The sequence below is a fragment of the Dromiciops gliroides genome, chromosome 3 (genome assembly GCF_019393635.1).
Source record: "Dromiciops gliroides isolate mDroGli1 chromosome 3, mDroGli1.pri, whole genome shotgun sequence".
In the NCBI taxonomy this organism is placed as follows: domain Eukaryota; kingdom Metazoa; phylum Chordata; class Mammalia; order Microbiotheria; family Microbiotheriidae; genus Dromiciops; species Dromiciops gliroides.
Window position 1 is genome coordinate 621660951 of NC_057863.1, and position 19013 is coordinate 621679963.

Sequence of the window (19013 nt, forward strand, 5' to 3'; positions counted from 1 at the left end):
GTCTCAGTTTCCTCATTTGTAAAACAAGGGTAACAAGTTTTATATAGTGGGTAGAGGACTAAATTTGGAGCAGGGAAGTTCCGCATTCAAAATCTGCCTCTGACACTTGTTTTTTGTATGATACTAGCCAGGTCACTTTCTCAGTCTCTTCAATACACAGTAAGAGTAAGAAGCTTGGTATCCTGTGTGGAATGCTGGATTCAGTCAGGAAGACCTGGGTTCAAATCCTGTCTCTGATATTTACTTGATGTATGAACATGAACAAAACACATATTTCTGAGCCTCCATCATTTTATCAGTAAAACAGAACAATACCTGTAATACCTACCTCATAACACTTTGAGGATCAAATGAGATTTGTATGTATAGTGCCTTACAAAGGGGGCGGGGGAAGAGAATTGAATAAATATTTATATAGTACCTACTATGTGTCAGACACTGAGCTAAGAGCTTTATGAATATTATCTCATTTGGTCCTCACAACAACCCTGAGTTGGGTGATATTATTATTCCTATTTTTTTCAGTTGAGGAAACTGAGGAAGAGAGAGGTTAAGTGACTTGCCCAGGGTCACACAGCTAGGAAGTATCTGAAGCCACATTTTAACTCAGATCTTCCAGACTCCAGGCCCAGTGCTCTATCCATTCAGACACCTAGCTGCCTCCTAGGGCCTTGCCCCTATATGAACCTACAGCCCAGCAGGTGTAATCTCAGAGACTATTGAGGGCAACCCCTTTATTTTTGTTTGTTTGTTTGTTTGTTTTGTTTTTAAAGGGCAATGAGGGTAAGTGACTTGCCCAGGGTCACACAGCTAGTAAGTGTCAAGTATCTGAAACCGGATTTGAACTCAGCTCCTTTATTTTTTAGATAAGGTCACCAAGGCTCAGAGAAGGGAAGACACATGCCCAAAGTTACCCAGGAATCAAGGAGCAGAACTGAGATTTAAAACCAGGTCCCATAACTCCAAATCTGGTTCTCTTGCCAGAGCAACCCCTGGTCTCTCAACACTTTTTCTGCCCAGGGCAATGAGAGTTAAGTGACTTGCCCAAGATCACACAGCTAGTAAGTATCAAGTATCTGAGGCCAGATTTAAACTCAGGTCCTCCTGAATCCAGGGCCAGTTCTTTATCCACTGTCACCTAGCTGCCCCAATACTTTTTTATATTCAATTATAAAAAGCAATCATTTTTGTCACCTGCTCGATAGTCCATAAAACATTAAACATGAAATAATATTAGCAGGAGAACAATTTGAGGCAGCTGAGTGGGTGACTCACTGGAAGGAATGTTCGACTTGGAACCAGGAAGTGCTCCCAGTTCAAATAGGGGAGTCATTTCATTTCTCTGTGCCTCAGTTCCCCCATTTGTAACATAGGAATAATAATACCAACTACCTTAAAGGGTTAGGTTGAGGAACATATGAGATAAATCTATATAACCTATGCAAACCTTGAATCTATATTGTTATTTGCCCCAGGACTATTCCTGGGATGTCCTTGGTGAAAAAGAGATGATCTTGGTAATAGACTTTTCTAAATCACTTTAAGATTTACAAAATACTATCAGTGCTAGAGATTAACCCCACCCCCCCTCAAAAAAAAATGAAGGGGAAAGGAAGAAAAGAGGAAAAGGATGACGGCAAGAGATGGAGGGAGGACCCCAAACAAATCTCTCCCCACACAGAGGCTGTGAACTTCTTGAGAACAGGGACTGCTTTTCGCCTTTCTTCTTTTTTCTAGAGTTTAGCACGGGGCCGGCACATAGCAGACACTTTAAAAATTCTTCTTGAATGACTAACTGATGTAGGTTGTTGGTTCTTCTGCTCGAGAGCATTTTGCCTACTTCTAGAAGTGGGAAGGGCTCTTCTAGACTCCTCATTAACAGACAAGGAAACTGACTCTCAGAGAAATGATTTGTCAATATGTGTCCAGGGCTGGATTTGAAATGGAGGCTTTTTTGGCACTGTGTACAGAATTCGATCCACTATGCTCCGATGCCTCTCATTTAACACCAACACACTGTCTACTCTCTCCCCAGGCACCACACACACACACACACACACACACACACACAATCATCATCATCAGCTGACTGAGTTTTAAGTACAGCAAAGTGGTTGAACAATCATATGATTATTCAATCACCGAAGACAACCAGCTTGGATAAAATGAATTCCCAGAGCAACCCTCTTTTTCCCTGAAATAATTTTTAACCTGAATTAAGCAGATAATTAGTTCAATTCTTTACTCTGCAGGTGTAGATACAGCCTCTTGCAAGTCTATATCTCTCTTTGCCCCTCAAGTGCCCCACGCTCAAATGAAGTAACTTCCTTTCATAAAAATTATTATTAATAATAATAATAATAATAATAATAATAATAATAATAATGTGATAGAGGCTCTCTAGCAATCCTGCAGAGTGTTTCTGTTATGATGAGAAATCTGGAGAAGATCCTCAGATTCCAGACTTGGAGCTGGAAAGATCTCAGGAGCCGTTCAGTATAACTCATCCATTTTACAGATGAGTACACTGAGGTCCAGAGAAATTCAGTGACTGACTCATGTTTGCACAGGTAATAAATAGCAATGGTAAGATCTGAGCCCCTCCCCTCTGACTTCAAATCCATGGACCTGGAGAGGGTAAAGTCTGCCCAACTCAGAAGGAAGGAGCCTGGTCTCTGGTGCCTCTGAATCCTGGATGAATCTAGGCTCAGATCTAACCCCCTCCCCATCTTCATCATTATTAATGGGACTGTTTAACTTCCAGGCTCTGCCACCTGGGAGAGCTCAGCTGCCTGGGTCAATGAGGAGGCCACAGACTTATCAGATTCCAAACCAGAGGAGGTCACACAAGGAGCTGGAAGAGATGCTCCCTCAGGCTACCCTCTTGCCCACCCCTCACCACTCCCAGCTGTCTCTTCTCCCAGGCAGTCTGATGATACAAAGGCTTTGCAAGGTTCTATCCACTTTCTCTCGGGGATGAGGCTCTCCCTGACCTGAAGCTCTTCTTCCTCCACCCTAAAGTGTTCAGACCCTTAAACTTTCTCTCCTCCAGCTCCCCCATCACAAGGGCGACTCCAAACATGCAGGCACAAACGATTCCCCCCCCCCTCCCCGCCCCGCATAAGGAAAGTCTCTGCTCATGAGCGCCTGGTCATATCAGACCCTTACCTTCTTCTGCGATCACCCAGAGGGGCGAGCTCCCCAAAACCAGCAGCAGGATTTGAAATTGCCACATCTTCTTCTGCCTGAATAGTGCAGGCCGGGGGGATGCTTTATTTCAGTGGAACTACAAACGGGTCCGGTCTCCAGCTCGATTAGTCCCAATCCTGGCGGTTGAGAGGAGGGAAGAGGAGAGTGAGGGGGAGTCAGAGCGCGTCCAGCCTCGGAGGATTCCCCTGATGGGTGGGTCTCTGCCTCCCACAGAGAGAAAAAGAGAGACTGGAGACAGATCTTCCTGGGGACCAAACTTTCTGAAGAAAAGTTCTGAACAGTCGGCAAGTCGTGCAGAGCTTCTCTCCAGCGAGGGGAGGGAGCAGCGGTGCATAAGGTGGTCTGCGGGAGGGAGAAATACTAGGACCGCCCTCTCTTCTGTTTGGCCAGTGTGGAAAACTATGAGCTCAGAGCAGGTTTAAAGTTACAGGGCTGCAGCTGCCCTGCCTGGGTCTTAAGTGAGCCTAGGGCCGTTAGATTTAGGACGATTTGATTTGATTTTGTCTAGGGATTTTACTGAAAGTGGTGTGGGCTAGGGGAACGTCTTTCTTTTTTATTAGGAACCTCCCTATCCCTTTTTTAAGGCTAAGGTTTGGTAGAAGGACTTTGACTATGACAATGATATCAGAGGTCTGGTTTCCCCCCCTCCCAAATCCCCCCAGTTTTACAGATGAGGAAATGGAGGCTAAGACTGAAGCCCTGGACTTTTCCAGTTATGTACAGGAGGGAGGGACTGAATATTGGGAGAAGGGGTGCTACAGTGGACGTGGACCTGGATGGAGTGGGGTGGGTGTGGAGGATGAGGGCTGGTTCACCTCCCATCTCTGATGCTTGTTCGATTTGTGACTTTTGACAAGTCCCTGACCCTCTTAGTCTCAATTTCCTCATTTGAAAAATGACAGAGACCTACTAGGTATGCCTCCTAAGGACCCTGAGCCTATGAATGTAATTTTAAAACTAGGGTTTTACTTTTTTCTGGTAAGTTTCATATATATTTTAGGGTTTTTTTAAAACAATTTTTTTTATTTGTTTGCTCTAAGCATTTGGGTTGGGCAAGCTGCCAGACTCTTAACCTGCTAAGTGAGTATTTGTCTGGACAAAGGAATAGCTGAATTCTAGAATAAACTGATTCTAAGAGTCAGCTCTAAAGAGCTCAGAAAAACTCCCGGGTCAACAGGTAGCAGAACTTTCGTAGAGCTGTCAGCCTCCTCTGTCCTATTGATGGGTGGTACAAACCATAAACTACAGAGGCGCTTCTACTTTGAGATTCTATGGTTCCAATTATAAGCCATCCTTAACTGACAAAGTAGGTGTGTGTGTTGGGGCGGGGGGGGGGGGGTGAAGTGAGTCGAAATTCTTAGTAAGGTATAAATGACTTATAGCAGAACCTTTTCTGAGAGCAGGTTTGCTAGCCATTATTGGGGAGAGAGAAGGCAGCCAAGGAGTGGGACAAAATTACAGAGGATGGGGCAGGGAAGGGGGTATGTTGATACCATAGAGCCAAAGAGAAGGAGAAAAAAGAAATGAAGGGGAAACAGCCTTTATGACTGTGGGAAAGTCATTTTCCCTGTCCGAGCCTCATAGGATCCTAAATCTTGGGAGATGTCGAAGCCCACAAAATCCAGCCCCCTTCATCTTACAGGTGAGGAAACTGAGACTCAGAGAGGTTATACAATTGGTGCAAGGTCACACAAGTAGTAAACATAAGAAGTAGGATTTGAACCTACATCCTTTGAATCCAGAGTCAGTACCTTTTCTACCAAATCCTGCTGTTTCAGTTTCCTTTTCTGTAAAATCAAGGGGATTGGACTGACATCGATCATAACTGACATCAATAGAGAGCTTAAAGTTTGCTAAGCACTATATCTCACTATGTGAGAGGGGTGGAGGGTGGGGGTGGGGTCAGCTGAATTCCCTGGTGAATCTAGAGAATTCTTCTATTGATTGGATGAGGTCCCAGAGGGGCAAACCTTTGGGGCATCTGAAAGACACCCCTCATCCCAACAGTATGACGGCTCACCCATTTACAGATAATGGATATTATGGAAATGACAGAAGCATCACCCTACTGGATTTTAGGGATCAGCACTGCTGAGAACATTGTATACAGTTACAGCAACATTGTGTGATGATCAACTGTGATAGATTTGGTTCTTTTCAGCAATCCAAGACAATTCCAAAAGACTGGTGATGGAAAATGCTCTCCACATCCTGAAAAAGAACTATAGAGTCTGAATGCAGATCGAAGCATACTGTTTTCACTTTTTTGTTGTATTTTTTGCTTTTGTTCTTTCCTGTGGTTTTCCCCTTTTGTTCTCATTTTTCTTTTACAACACAACTAGCTTGGAAATATGTTTAACATGATAGCACATGTATCACCTCTATCAGATTACCTGCTGTCTTAGGGAGGGGGGAAGAAAAGGGAGGAAGAGAGAAAAATTTGGAACTCAAAATCTTACCAAAATGAATGTGGAAAACTATCTTTACATGTAATTGGGGAAGAAATAAAATACTATTAAGTGAAAAAAAGAAAATGCCCAGAGCCCCCCAGATAAAACCCAAACCCAAACCAAACAAATAAAATAAAATGATAAGTTTGCTGGGATCCTGAGGAAAACAGTGCTAGTAACAGAAGCCTGTCTCTCTGCTGGCCTATGAAAGGGAGGAGACAGACCTAATCACTTTCCTTCCCCTCTGCATTTTTTTTTCTTGTCCTCTACATGGCACAGACTAAAATCTGGGCTCAAGTCTTGCCTCTCACACCTTCTGTGTGGCTGGGACAAGGCATTTATCCTCTCAATGCCTGATCATCCTCTGACTCTAGGCAAGGTGGCAACCTGCATTGGTAGAAGGAGTTTCCCCCACCTGGGAGTTCCCTAGACTAATGTAATCACAGGTCCAGCCCCTCTCCCTCTCCTTTCCATTTTCCTATTCGGAGATCAGACTGGAGTGCAGCTGAACTAATTTATACACATGTACATTCTCCTCCCTGCCCCTCCCGCTACCACTCCCCACCCCCCATCATCAAGGATATCGAGAAAGAAGCACGTGATGGCAATACGTGCTAGCTCATAGTAAAAGACAGCTAGGTGCCATAGTAATTAGTGTTGGAGCTGGAGTCCCATCTCAGACACTGGTTAGCTGTGTGACCCTAGGCTAGCCATATCACCTCCCTCCACTTTGGTTTCCTCATCTGTAAAATGGGTGTTGAAGACCAAATGAGATCACATATAAAGCTTTATTTAAACACCAGCTATTGTTATCATTGTGGTGGTTGTCATGAGCACAGGGAAGAGGCTGAAGAACCGTTAGCAGACTTTCCAGAAGATAGATAGTCCAGAAGATAGAAGCAGTCCCAGCAAAAACCAGTTGTGTGTTTACCCACCAGCCTGAGAGGGGATTTTCTGAATAGTCTATCTGAGCCCCGACTTCTGGTGATACAGGAAGATGTTCTTCGATTTTCCAGACAAGGGACTCCCAGAATTCATCCTTCTAGCCAGAGCTACAAGATCTCTTAAGGAAGACCAGCCCGGAGTTGTCTTATAAATTGTTCAGGGATGGAAGCAATGTGCCTATTGGAGAAATAGGCCTGGAGTTAAGAAGACGCAAGTTCAAATCTGGTCTTAGACACTTTACTAGCTGTGTGACCCTGGGCAAGTCACTTAACCTCATCTAGTCTTAGACACTTTACTAGTTCTGTGACCCTGGGCAAGTCACTTAACCTCTTTTTGCCTCAGTTTCCTCAACTGTATATTGAGGATAATAACAGCACCTGCTTCCCAGATGGTTGTGATGATCAAATGAGATAATATTTGTAAAATCTAGCACAGTGCCTGGAACATCATAGGTACTTAACACTCATTTCCTTCCTTCCTGCACACAGAGGAAAAGCAATGAAGGTTCAATGGATAGCTCAGGGTTGGGGGTGGGGGTAGGATGGGGAAGAGGTTGGGACCTTTTGTTTTTTGAGGGGCAATGAGGGTTAAGTGACTTGCCCAGGATCACACAGCTAGTAAGTGTCAAGTGTCTGAGTCTGGACTTGAACTCAGATCCTTCTGAGTCCAGGGCCTGTGCTTTATTCACTGCACCACCTACTTTCCCCGGGGACCTTTTTATCCCCTGCAGTTACAGAGGGTTTTTTAGACAACATGGGCCAGATGGGAAGAGGATTGCTTGTTCAGCAGTCCCAAAGTGGGTTTGCCTTCCAGAGCTCACCTAAGTCACAGAATGGCATTACTGGTCTGGAAAGGAATTCCCTGGGGGGAAAAGGTTTTCAACAGAATACTGTCAGGGCAACCCCCAAATTCAGCTGAAGGAAGCTATTATGAGCACCTCATGAGTTTTCCCAATCTATTGGGCTTCTGTGAATCTTTCTGATCTTCAGTACACTCTGGGGGTTTGTAAAAATAAAGGCTGTCCTATACTCATGTGCAATTGCTATCTTGCCTGCTTGGTTGAGAGATGGAGGCTCTCGTTGTGGACAATTGTGGAAGTGTAGACACGAGCGGTTTTGGAAATTCCTTGGGAATAAACTCTGAGCAGAGACAAGGAGCCAGAGAAAAATTGACCTTTTGAATCACTGCCAAGGGCTTAATCTGGTTCATGTGACACCAGAGTCTTGGATAAGGGGAGCCTTGGACCATGGGTTTCATGTCCACTATTATCTCATTTGAGTTTTGCAACAACCCTGATAAGTAGGGATTTACTTCAACACTGTGATTTTGTCAGTATGGTTCTCTTTCCATTGATGCAACCTACTTATAAGGACAGCAACAATAATAGCTAGGATTTATATGATGCTTTTTATTTCTATAATGCTTTAAGATTTTTTACTTTTCAAATATTATCTCATTTTATTCTCACAACAACCCTTGGAGGGAGGTGTTATTAATACTCCCCTTTTATAGTAAGGAAATTGAGTTAAACAGAGGTAAAGTGACTTCCCCAGTCACACAGCTAGTAAGTGACAGAAGCAGGATTAGCACTCAGGTCTTCCTAACTTCCGGTCCAACTCTTTATTTACTGTGCCACTTATCTGACATTACAATAGATGATTGATAAGAGCTGCTGTGGACATTAAAGGGTATTAGACTTTTGATCAATTCGGTGACTAATTATGCCTTTGGTGAAATAACATTGAATCATATCTTCCTCTTTTCAGGTGAAAAGTGGGAGGCTATGAGTATGTAACACTAATAATAATATCTAATATGTATATAGCAGCCGCTATATGCCAGGCATTATGCTAATTGCTTTACAATATTATCTCATTTGATCTTTACAATAACCCTAAGAGATAGGCACTAGTATTATCTCCAGGAGACAAACAGGTTAAGTGACTTGCCCAAGGTCACACAGCTAGGAAGTGTCTGAATCAAGATTGGAACTCAGATCTTGACATCAAGTGCAGCATTCCATCCATTTAGCCACCTAGCTGCTTCCTTAATTTAGCTGTACCTCTTTGTTGCAATCTATTTGGACAAGGAGCTGTCCTTGAGAAGTGAGAGTATTATTTAAAACAAAAAAAGGAATAGCGTTGAACCAAAAAAAAAAATCTATCACCTAGCAGCCAACCTGCTTTCCAAAGCTGACCTTTCCAAACTTGTCAGTCCTTGGATGACAGACATAAAATCTACAGTTGGGTCCATCCTCTCCAGCTTGTTGGGAATGATGTAAGCTCCCTTGGATCTGACTCTAAATTCAATGTGCGTTCTGAATTCCTACTATCCTCTCTAGGAATTAGACCTAGCTCTAAGATACCACATGGTCAAACCCATAGTAATAAGGGTTCCTAGAATCATAAGGTGCCTCTGGGCGGAAAATGCCATAGTTTAGTAGAAAGAATACTGGGCAAAATAACTAATATGGGAATATTTTACATAATCGCGCATGTATAACCCATATCTGATTGATTACTGCCTCAGGGAGGGGCAAGGGGAGGGAGGGAAGGAAGAATAACATTTGGAACTCAAAACTTTAAATAAAAACGTTTATTGTTTAAAAAAAAAGAAAAAAGAGGGGAAGCTAGGTGGTGCAGTGGATAAAGCACCAGCCCTGGATTCAGGAGGACCTGAGTTCAAATCCGGCCTCAGACACTTGACACTAACTAGCTGGGTGACCTTGGGCAAGTCACTTAACCCCAATTGCCTCACCAAAAAAACAAACAAACAAACAAAAAAGAAAGAAAGAAAAAAGAAAGAGTACTGGATTTGAACCCAGAATATCTGGGTTGAATCCAGTCTCTCCAACTCCATCACCCAACTCTGAGCATTTCCTCTGGTTGTCCCCCAGGCCTGGTATGCTCTTCGTCCACATCCACACCTTCTGTCTTCCCTGACTTCCTTCAAGTCCCATCTACAGACTCTCCTTCTATAAGAAGCCTTTCCTGATCCCCCTTAATGCTAGTGCCTTCTCTATGTTATTTCCAATTTATTCTGGACATAGCCTATTTGTCCATGGTTGTTTGTATGCAGTATCCCCTAGTAGACCATGAGGTCTTTAAGAGTTTTGCCTTTCTTTTTATCCCCATCACTTAGCCCAGTGCTTGGCACATAGCAAGTATTTGGTAAATGCTTGTTGACTTGGTTTCACTTCTTGGGGTCTCAGTTTCCTCATCTGTGAAATGGATTGAAATAGATTATCTTTGAGGTGCTTTCTAGATCAAAAATCTATGACCATTTGGTACAACTTCCTTTTTTTTTTTTTTACAGATTAGGAAATTGAGACCTGGGGTAGGGTCTAATCTAAGGTTAGTTAAAACAGAGGTGGGACAAGAACTCAGGTGTCTTGACTCTTGGTTCAGTATTCTTTCCTCCACCCCACTGTGGCATACTTCTTGGAACATTCTTGACCATTCTACCCAGTTACCTCTGCCGCTGTTTCATTTATTAGATGCTCATTACCATACACAAGCAGCAGAGATGGCTATATGTATAGGCAAAGTTGGTATTCCCCTATGGATTGCCTTTCCAGGGGTGCTGGTAGTGACCCTCTGTGGGACTGGCCCAATTTGCACTCATATACTTGCAGGTTGAGTCTAGAGGGCAGCTTCTGCTCCCTTGGATTCAAAGTATAGTTTATGAGACTATACTCCTAGACTATAATCCATAACCCCCCCACTAGTATGCTTCCCATTAATAGTTATGCCAAGGGCAGCTAGGTGGCACAGTGGCCCTGGATTCAAGAGGACCTGAGTTCAAATCTGGTCTTGGACACTTGACATTTACTAGCTGTGTGACCCTGGGCAAGTCACTTAACCCTCATTTCCCCACCAAAAAAGAAAAAAAAAGGGGAGGGGCAGCTAGGTGGCGCAGTGGATAAAGCACCGGCCCTGGAGTCAGGAGTACCTGAGTCCAAATCCGGCCTCAGACACTTAACACTTACTAGCTGTGTGACCCTGGGCAAGTCACTTAACCCCAATTGCCTCACTTAAAAAAAAAGAATAGTTATGCCAATACATACATTTAGCTTATGACAAAAAAATTACTAAAATTTCATAGAACAGTAGCTACAAATCATTGCCACCAAAAACCCAGACCACATTTTCCTACAATTCCATCATCCTATAATATGCAGCATCCATGAAAAGAATAAGTACAAATAGGACAATGATAGTAAAGCGTACATATATTGAATACACAAGGCTAAAGCAACTCACCACTCCATACTCCAGTGCCCCCATGTCCTTTTCCTCTTCTATTGAAGTCTTCACAGAGGTCCTCTGCCCAGTAGGGCTCTCAGAAACTGCTCCTCTCTAAATCTCTATTCCTGATTTCATGGAGTAGCTCCCACTTGAGTCCACAGCTGACTCTCTTCTTGGATACCTGGGGTCCCACTCTGGTGTTTCTTGAATGCTCGCAATATCGGTGTCTATATGTGTCTGTATGGAGAGAGTATGTGTCTAATGCAGTATCTCCTACAAATACAGTACCATGAATGATTGAAGGGATTGGAATCACAGGACCATCTATTTTTTGAGCCAGAAGGGATGTTAGAGGTCGTCTATTAGAAATCCCTCATTTTGGGGGTAGCTAGGTGATGCTGTGGATAAAGCACTGGCCCTGGACTCAGGAGGACCTGAGTTCAAATCCAGCCTCAGACGCCTGACACTTACTAGCTATACGACCCTGGGCAAGTCACTTAACCCTCATTGCCCCCTCACCCCCCCAAAAAAAAAAGAAAAAAAGAAATCCCTCATTTTTTAAACAAGGTAGTAGAGATGCATCATGTGAAATAACTTACCCTAGGTCAGAGAGATGGTGTTGTTTAATTGTTTCAGTTGTGACTGACTCTTTGTGATTCCATTTGGGGTTTTCTTGGCAAAGATACTGGAATGGTTTGCCATTTCCTTCTCTAGCTCATTTTACAGATGAGGAAACTGAGGCAAACAGGGCAAAGGTTTACTTACCCAGGGTCACACAGATACTAAGTGTTGGAGGTCAGATTTAAACTCAGGCCTTCCTGATTCCAGGACCAGTGCTCTATCCACTGCACCACCTAGCTGTCAAGATGTAGTAAGTGGTAGAGACAGGATTCAAATTCAGGTCTTTTGACCCCATATCCAGCACTTCCTAGTAATCTAGTTTGGCTATGACATAGAGCACAAGGGGAATAACATGAAATAAGGCTGTAAAGGTTGTTGGGGAAAACCTCAAAAGCCAGGCTAAGGAGTTTGTAATAGATAGCCACTGAAGATTTTTGAGCAGGAGCAGGGTATAATCAGACCTGTGCTTTAGGAAGATTATGCTGACAGCTGTATGGAGAATGAGTTGGAGAAGGCAGAGATCAGAAGCAGGCAGGATGGCATAATAGTTCAGGTGAGGGAAAATGAGGACCGAACAAGGTGAGCAACTTCACCAATTTGACCCTTTGTTTCCTCATCTGTAAAATGGGGATGATAACACCACTACTACCTCCCTCACAGGGTTGTTGTGATGATTCCATGAGATACAACGGGCAGAGTACTTTGTGAATCACACAACAGTTCAATGTAGCCTCACTGAAGTCAGAGACTGTTCTGACTTTGTCTTTCTTTCCTTCCTTCCTTCCTTCCTTCCTTCCTTCCTTCCTTCCTTCCTTCCTTCCTTCCTTCCTTCCTTCCTTCCTTCCTTCCTTCCTTCCTTCCTTCCTTCCTTCTCTTTCCTTCTCTCTCTCTCTCTCTCTCTCTCTCTCTCTCTCTCTCTCTCTCTCTCTTTCTTTCTTTCTTTCTTTCTTTCTTTCTTTCTGGGCAATGAGGGTTAAGTGACTTGCCCAGGGTCACACAGCTAGTAAGTGTCAAGGGTCTGAGGCCAGATTGGAAATCAGATCCTCCTGACTCCAGGGCTGGTGCTCTATCTACTGCTCCACCTAGTTGCCCCATCCGATTTTGTCTTTCTATCCCCAGGACCATTCATCGGATCTGGCACATGGTAGGCATTTAATAAATACTGGTTAGATTGAATGGAAAGTAATAAATAATAATAGGACTGTAGCTCTTGAACTGGAAAGGGACATAGACCATTTAATACAACCCTGCTGCGTCTAAGATTACAAAATGTGGGCCTTAGGAAATATGCATTACTTAAGTTTGTCTTCCAGTGATAGTCACAATCTGTCACCAGGCCTGGGTTTGAAGCCTTCCATCCTGGTAGCCTGTGTGAGAGCCTGGGGTCTGCTGGAATGACCTTCTCTCACCCAGGGTCATCTCTGCACCAGCACAAGGGATGGGGGGCGGGAGGGGGCTCATATTTCTAAGGCCCTGGGTCTATTGAAATCATTCTGTCGATGTGACACCAGATGGCTCTAGCTTTCCCCACCACCAAATGGACTATTGTCTGGGTCAACTCATGCAAACGGTGACACCTAATGGGGCCTCTGAGATTCAAAGGGGTCGAGGAGCTGTGGAATCATTTTTATCCAGGTTGAGCATCAAATGGAGAAACCAAGGTTGGGGGAGGTGGCTCTTTTTCCCAATTCAGGCCATGGAGGCCCCATTGCACACAGAAGGGCCCTTTCATGGATGTTTTCAGAAAGCCCCTTCATTAGGAAGACCCGGCCTTCTGCCTCAGAAAACAATCTGAATGAATGCCGCCCAGTGTGGAAGGAGCTTTGAAAAGTCAAGTAGGGACAGAGAGAGGGAAAGAGGGAGAGAGGGAGGGAGAGAGAGATGGAGAGAGAGAGACTGACACAGAGAGAAGGCATCAGGAGATTCATACCTGAAATGGGGAGGCTGAGCAACCTAGCCATCCGTCTTCCAGTGACTGTGCTATGGCCCTGAATATTTTTTTGGACCTCAGTTTGCCCCAAGGGAAAGACACTTTGGAAAAACTTTGTGGGAGCTCTGTGTGTGTGTGATTGTGAATGTGTACACGGATGTTCTGACTTGTTACTGGCATCCAGGATAGGGACTGGACCTAGGATCTTATTGGTATAGGGAACTCTAAGGACGAGAAATTCCCTCTACCAGAGCAGGTTGATACCTTCTCTGCAATTTATAATCTGAGAAGATTCCCCAAGCATTGAAAAGTTAGGTGACCTGCCCAAGATTACATGGCCAGTGTGTGTCAGAGGAACAACTGGAACCACCATGGCTCTAAGGCTGGGGGAAGGGCGGGTGGTCTGTAAACATGCTGACTGTGCTAGAACTGCGAGAATCTGGTCAAGGACCACTATTTTATGAGTTCATATTTTGTGCACGTGGGCTAGTGTGTTGGTGTTCTGAAAAATCCTCCTGAAATGTTGAAAATTTGAGTCTGGCAGCAGCTGGGACAGAATGATCACAATGATAAAAGCTCTCTAGAGTTGATGGAAGGTTGAGCTCATCCTTCCAGCCTAATAGCCACCCCCAATGTAATTCAGCAACTATTTATTAAGCACCTACTATGTGACAGTCACTGTGCCAGGGGCTGGAGGGAGACAGGCAAAATTTTAAGAGTCTTTGCCCTCGAGGAGATTACACTTTACTGGGTGGGATACGGAATGGACCTAGAAAAGCATTAGGCAGGGCATAGAATGAAAGGTTAAAGAAAAGATTCAGAGCAAGGGCTCTAAAGGCTACTTGGGAAGCCCAGGCATATACTCAAAGTCTGTTTCCTTGTCTATGCAAAAGGGATAATTATAGCATCTACCTCCCACTAGAAAGACAGTCAGAAAGGCAGAAAGGGAAAGGAGATAGAAAAACAGAAAGGTGAGAGAGAGAAATGCAAAAAGACAGAGATAGGGATGTAAGGAAGGAGAGACATAGAGAGACAGAGGGAGGGAAAGGGACAGAGAGGCATACACAGAAAGACAGAGACAGAGAAGTAGAGAGGGAGAGAGAAAGAAGGATATAGAGACAAAAGGTAGAAAGCTGAGAGAAGAGAGAAAAGGGAGAAAGAGCTCGTTTCAGCAGCACATATACTAAAATTGGAATGATACAGAGATTAGCACGGCCTCTGCGCAAGGATGACATGCAAATTCAGAGAGAGAGAGAGAGGGAGAGAGACTTTTTGCAGGGATCAAGGAAGACTCAATAAATAGGGGGCACTTGAGTTGAGCTTTGAAGGATGAAAAGGATTCAGAAAATCAGAAGTGTGGAGGAAGGGAAAGCCTCCAAAAATCTGCCCCTCCTAAGGAGGCTAGAAGATCCCAGGGTTCAGACTGGATTAGGATGTGTATTAGGCAGCTTCCTCTCCTGTTTATTTCCAGATCATTCTGCCTGGCTGCCACTGGAGCACTTCCTTTGCTGAGACATGGATCTGAGTGACTCCACAGTCAGGAATCTGATTCAAGTTTTCAGGTTTTCCAATCAGCCAGGAGGGTGGTTTTGGCCCCAACAGGAAAACAGGAAATGGCTCAAAAGTTAATAAAGTTGGAAGAAAACAGCTTTTCTGTTGGTGACCCAATACCCCACCTCTGCCAGCTGCATTTCGATACAGGAAATTTGGCAATGGAAAGCACTGGGTCTCTCCTCACATCATGCATTAGGGTGTTCTGAAAAGGGCTCTTTGGGTCTGGAGCCTGGAGGTGGAGTGGGTTGGTGCTTTTCCCTCTTTTGATGCCCAGAGAAGTGGGAAGGACACTCTTGGTGGTCAGGAGATCTGGGTTCTAGCCCAATAGTCACTAATTGGTTGTGTGACCTTGAGCATGTTGCTTAATCTTGCTTAACCTTAGCTTCCTTATCCATAAATTGAAAGCACTGGATGTCAACTACTTTCAAATGTCAAAACATTTCCCTAACTACCCCCAACCCACAGACAATTATACTGTAGATACTCACTGATTGAGAAAAGGCATGTCTAAGTATCAACTCCTTGCAATAACAGGGAAAGAATATGACATTTATAGTCAAAGAACTTGTGTTTTAATTGTGGCTCTCATACTTACTACCCAAGAGAACTTGGGCAGGTCTATTCCCCTCTGGATTTCTCTGTAAAAATAAATAAATAATGAATAATGGAGGAGGAGGAGGAGAAGAAGGAGAAAGAGAAGGAGAAGAAGAAGAAGAAGAAGAAGAAGAAGAAGAAGAAGAGGAAGAAGAAGAAGAAGAAGAAGAAGAAGAAGAAGAAGAAGAAGAAGAAGAAGGGATTGGATTAGACAGTCTCTAAGGTACCTGCCAGCTATGGATCTATGCTTCTTTGTTGTGTATGCCCTGGCTCCCTCTCTCCACATGCCCTTCGTAGTTCCAGACTCCTTGGGTGTCTCTCTATGACCATCAGGTCAAGCCCTTTCCAGCTGTGTTCTTCCTAATGGGAAGAGCCTGTGACTAGCACTATAATTCCATTCAACCTCCTAGCATCGATTAATTTTTACAAAGAGATATTAATTTCAAGGGTATAGCAAGAACAAATTACAGATATTTTCCCCAACACCTCAGGAACATCCTTTCCCCTATACTGCCTCAGTCTGTGGAGAAGTAAGCTCAAAACTTAGATCATTCCCTACATAGCATTAGTCCCACCTAGTTCATGGGTGGCATGAATGTCAGATGAATCTTCACTTCAGTTACCACTGGGCTGGGTCTCAAAGGTTACTTCTTGACCTTTGAGGCATCAATGCTGCACTGGCTACAAATCTTGATTCTGGTGTGACAGGGTGTGAAGGAGCTCTCGGGACTTTTTGAATTCATAAGATTAGAAGCACCACTCCCTTCACTAGACACTGAGCTCCCTCAAAAGGTTCTGAGGCAGTAACTGAAACTAACAGCCCTTTTCAAGTGCCTCAAAAGCCAATCAAAGAGCTACCCTTTCAACACATGGTCAGTCAACTGGAAGAAGTGATAGGATTTCTACACATTCTCCACAGTCTGTCTTTCTGAGGCATCTCCCATATACATCATTCCCATTCTTCTAGAAGCAGGCTTCCAAGGTTCTCAAGGTTGAGAGATTTTATAGAGGAAGACAGCATATATAATAGAGTGGGGATCAGAGAAGAGCGTTTTGGTTAGGAAAGCTAAATTGATGGAGGACATTGTGGGGTTGCAGGTATGAGAACACATCTTCCCCCTCCCTCTGTACCTCTCCCCTCCCCCCAGATTTCCTGAACTTCAGATCTTTAGAAACTCATTATTTACTTTTTCATTTGTTTGTTTTTGTTTGTTTGTTTGTTTTTGGTGGGGCAATGCAGGTTAAGTGACTTGCCCAGGGTCACACAGTTAGTGTCAAGTGTCTGAGGCTGGATTTGAACTCAGGTCCTCCTGAATCCAGGGCCAGTCCTGAAACTCATCATTTATTAAGATGAAATCGCTTCTGAAACTCACTCCCCTTCAGCATTCCCACCCCTGGAGCCCCTCCACCTTCTGATTGGAGAAGGTGGATGGAGGGTGGATATTGGAGAGCTCCTCTCAGGTACACTAACATTTCAGGAGGACTCCCCTAGGATTCACCTTATTATTTTCTGCCCTCTGATCTCCAGGACTTTGTGCCTGTGGGGCCCCTCTCTCCCTATGATTGGAGAGAAGGGGGTGGGGGAGTGGACATTTGGGAGCTCCTCATCCCAAGGAATTCACCTCATAATTTCTCACCTGGCTACTTTCCTGGACTTAAAGATCCCCAGAAATTCTTCATTCCTCAAGAAGAAATCAGCTCTGAAACTCTCACCTCCTCAGATCGTTTGATACCCCAGCTGCAAAATCTCATCATTCCCAAGTGGGAGAACTCCCCCAACCCTCCACTTTTTAGCTTCTTTCTAAGGTATTGTCTTCCCCCGTTAGATTGTGAGCTTCTTGAGGGCAAGGATTGTCTTATGCCTTTCTTTATATCCCCAGCACTAAACACAGTGCCTGGCACATAGTAGGTATTTATTCTGCCTCTGACATTGACACTAAAGCTATAGTCACAGGCTGACAAGATCGTAGAGTTGAAGCTGGAAGGGATCTCAGGGGCCAATCACCTAATTTTTCCACTGACAAACTGAGGCCCAGGGAGATGACATATCCAAGGTCACACAGGTAGTATCAGAGGTAGGATCTGATCCTCGGTTCTCCGACTCCAGGAGTGATCTGTGTTCAAATCCTACCTTTGACACTCACTTGTTGGGTTACCAGGAGCAAATCACTTCCATTCTCAGGCCCTCAATTTCCTTCATATGTAAAATGAGGATAATAAAAGGTCTGACACCAGAGTGTGAGGGTCCAATGAGATAGTACATGTTAGATGCGCTACAAACCTTAGCACTGTATTGATGCTGGGTCTTATTACTATTAGGGTGTATGGGGTGTTCAGGGAGGACTAGCACCTCCTATGTGAGGCCCTTTTCAGGGCTGCTCATCCGCCTTTGGTGTCCACCTGCCACCCAACTCTCACCTGTGGCTCCAATAAGCTCTAACATGTGCAGTGGCCACTGGGTAAAATCAGCAGCCAGGCTAAACCAGGTGATGTGTAACTGATGAGCCTCAAAGTCATCAGTAAATTGGGGGAGGGGTGTCTACCCCAAGCATGTGAAAATTTTCCTGGTAGAATAGGAAGATGTGAACAATTTGTTCCAGCAGCCATGAAGGTAACAGAAGCAGATGCTGTGGAGCCTTCAGAACTTGGTCAGACACAGAAGACAAGAAGGTCATCCTCTGTATCTTGAGCCATCATTGGTCATCTTGACTTTTGTCTTGCCACTGAACTTTGATGACTCTGGAAGTAAAAGTGAGGCTGGGGACTTAGTTCTGCTTCACATAAATCCAATTTATGCTCGAGTCAAAAAATAACACCTATACCATTTTACTATTTTTGCTATTTTATTATGTTAAATTTTACTTTTACCTACCTCAAAGTCCTATGGCTAGGGGCATCTAGGTGGCGCAGTGGATAGAGCACTGGCCCTGGAGTCAGGAGGACCCGAGTTCAAATCCAACCTCAGACACTTAACACCTACCAGCTGTGTGACCCTGGGCAAGTCACTTAACCCCAATTGCCTCACAAAAAGAAAAAGAAAAAAAAGTCCTATGGCGAGAGACCAGTGATGAAGCAACAGGTATGGATACGCTGGGAACTGTAGCCACAACCCTGCACACAGGTGGCCCGGGCCATAGGGTTGTTTTCTCACTAGACTGAAGCAGCAGTGGGATTTGGTACCCCCTGGGTATCTGAGCAGCCTTTTAAGGACCACACTCCTCACCTCCTGGCATTATGAAGGGGCTAGAAAAGGTGCCCTAAAAATTGTCTGCTTCACCCAAGCCTGGTCTGCTTACTGCAACAGGCAGGGATCCCACCCTGTGGTTGAAACACACACACACACAAATACAAAAAGTTTTGTGAAGATGATTCCCCTCACCACTTATCATTGGTAAATGACATATACTTGTGCTTATACACAACATGAAATCCAGTAGACCTAAAAGACAAACAGCTCTTGTG

General features: G+C 44.2%; 1 protein-coding gene and 1 pseudogene across 5 annotated transcripts in view; one reads left to right on the plus strand and one right to left on the minus strand.

The window, feature by feature from the left end:
* The window catches only part of PDPN (podoplanin), a 42727-nt gene extending 39181 nt beyond the window's left edge, over nucleotides 1–3546 (minus strand). For all 5 annotated transcript variants that reach the window (XM_043999257.1, XM_043999255.1, XM_043999254.1 and 2 more), the window contains exon 1: nucleotides 3169–3546. In XM_043999257.1, coding sequence (XP_043855192.1) covers nucleotides 3169–3235 — 67 coding nt within the window. In that variant the 5' untranslated portion in view covers nucleotides 3236–3546. The remainder of the gene's footprint in view (nucleotides 1–3168) is intronic.
* An 11016-nt stretch (nucleotides 3547–14562) lies between these two features.
* On the plus strand, nucleotides 14563–14676 carry LOC122752273 (annotated as a pseudogene).
* Nucleotides 14677–19013: the final 4337 nt, after the last annotated feature.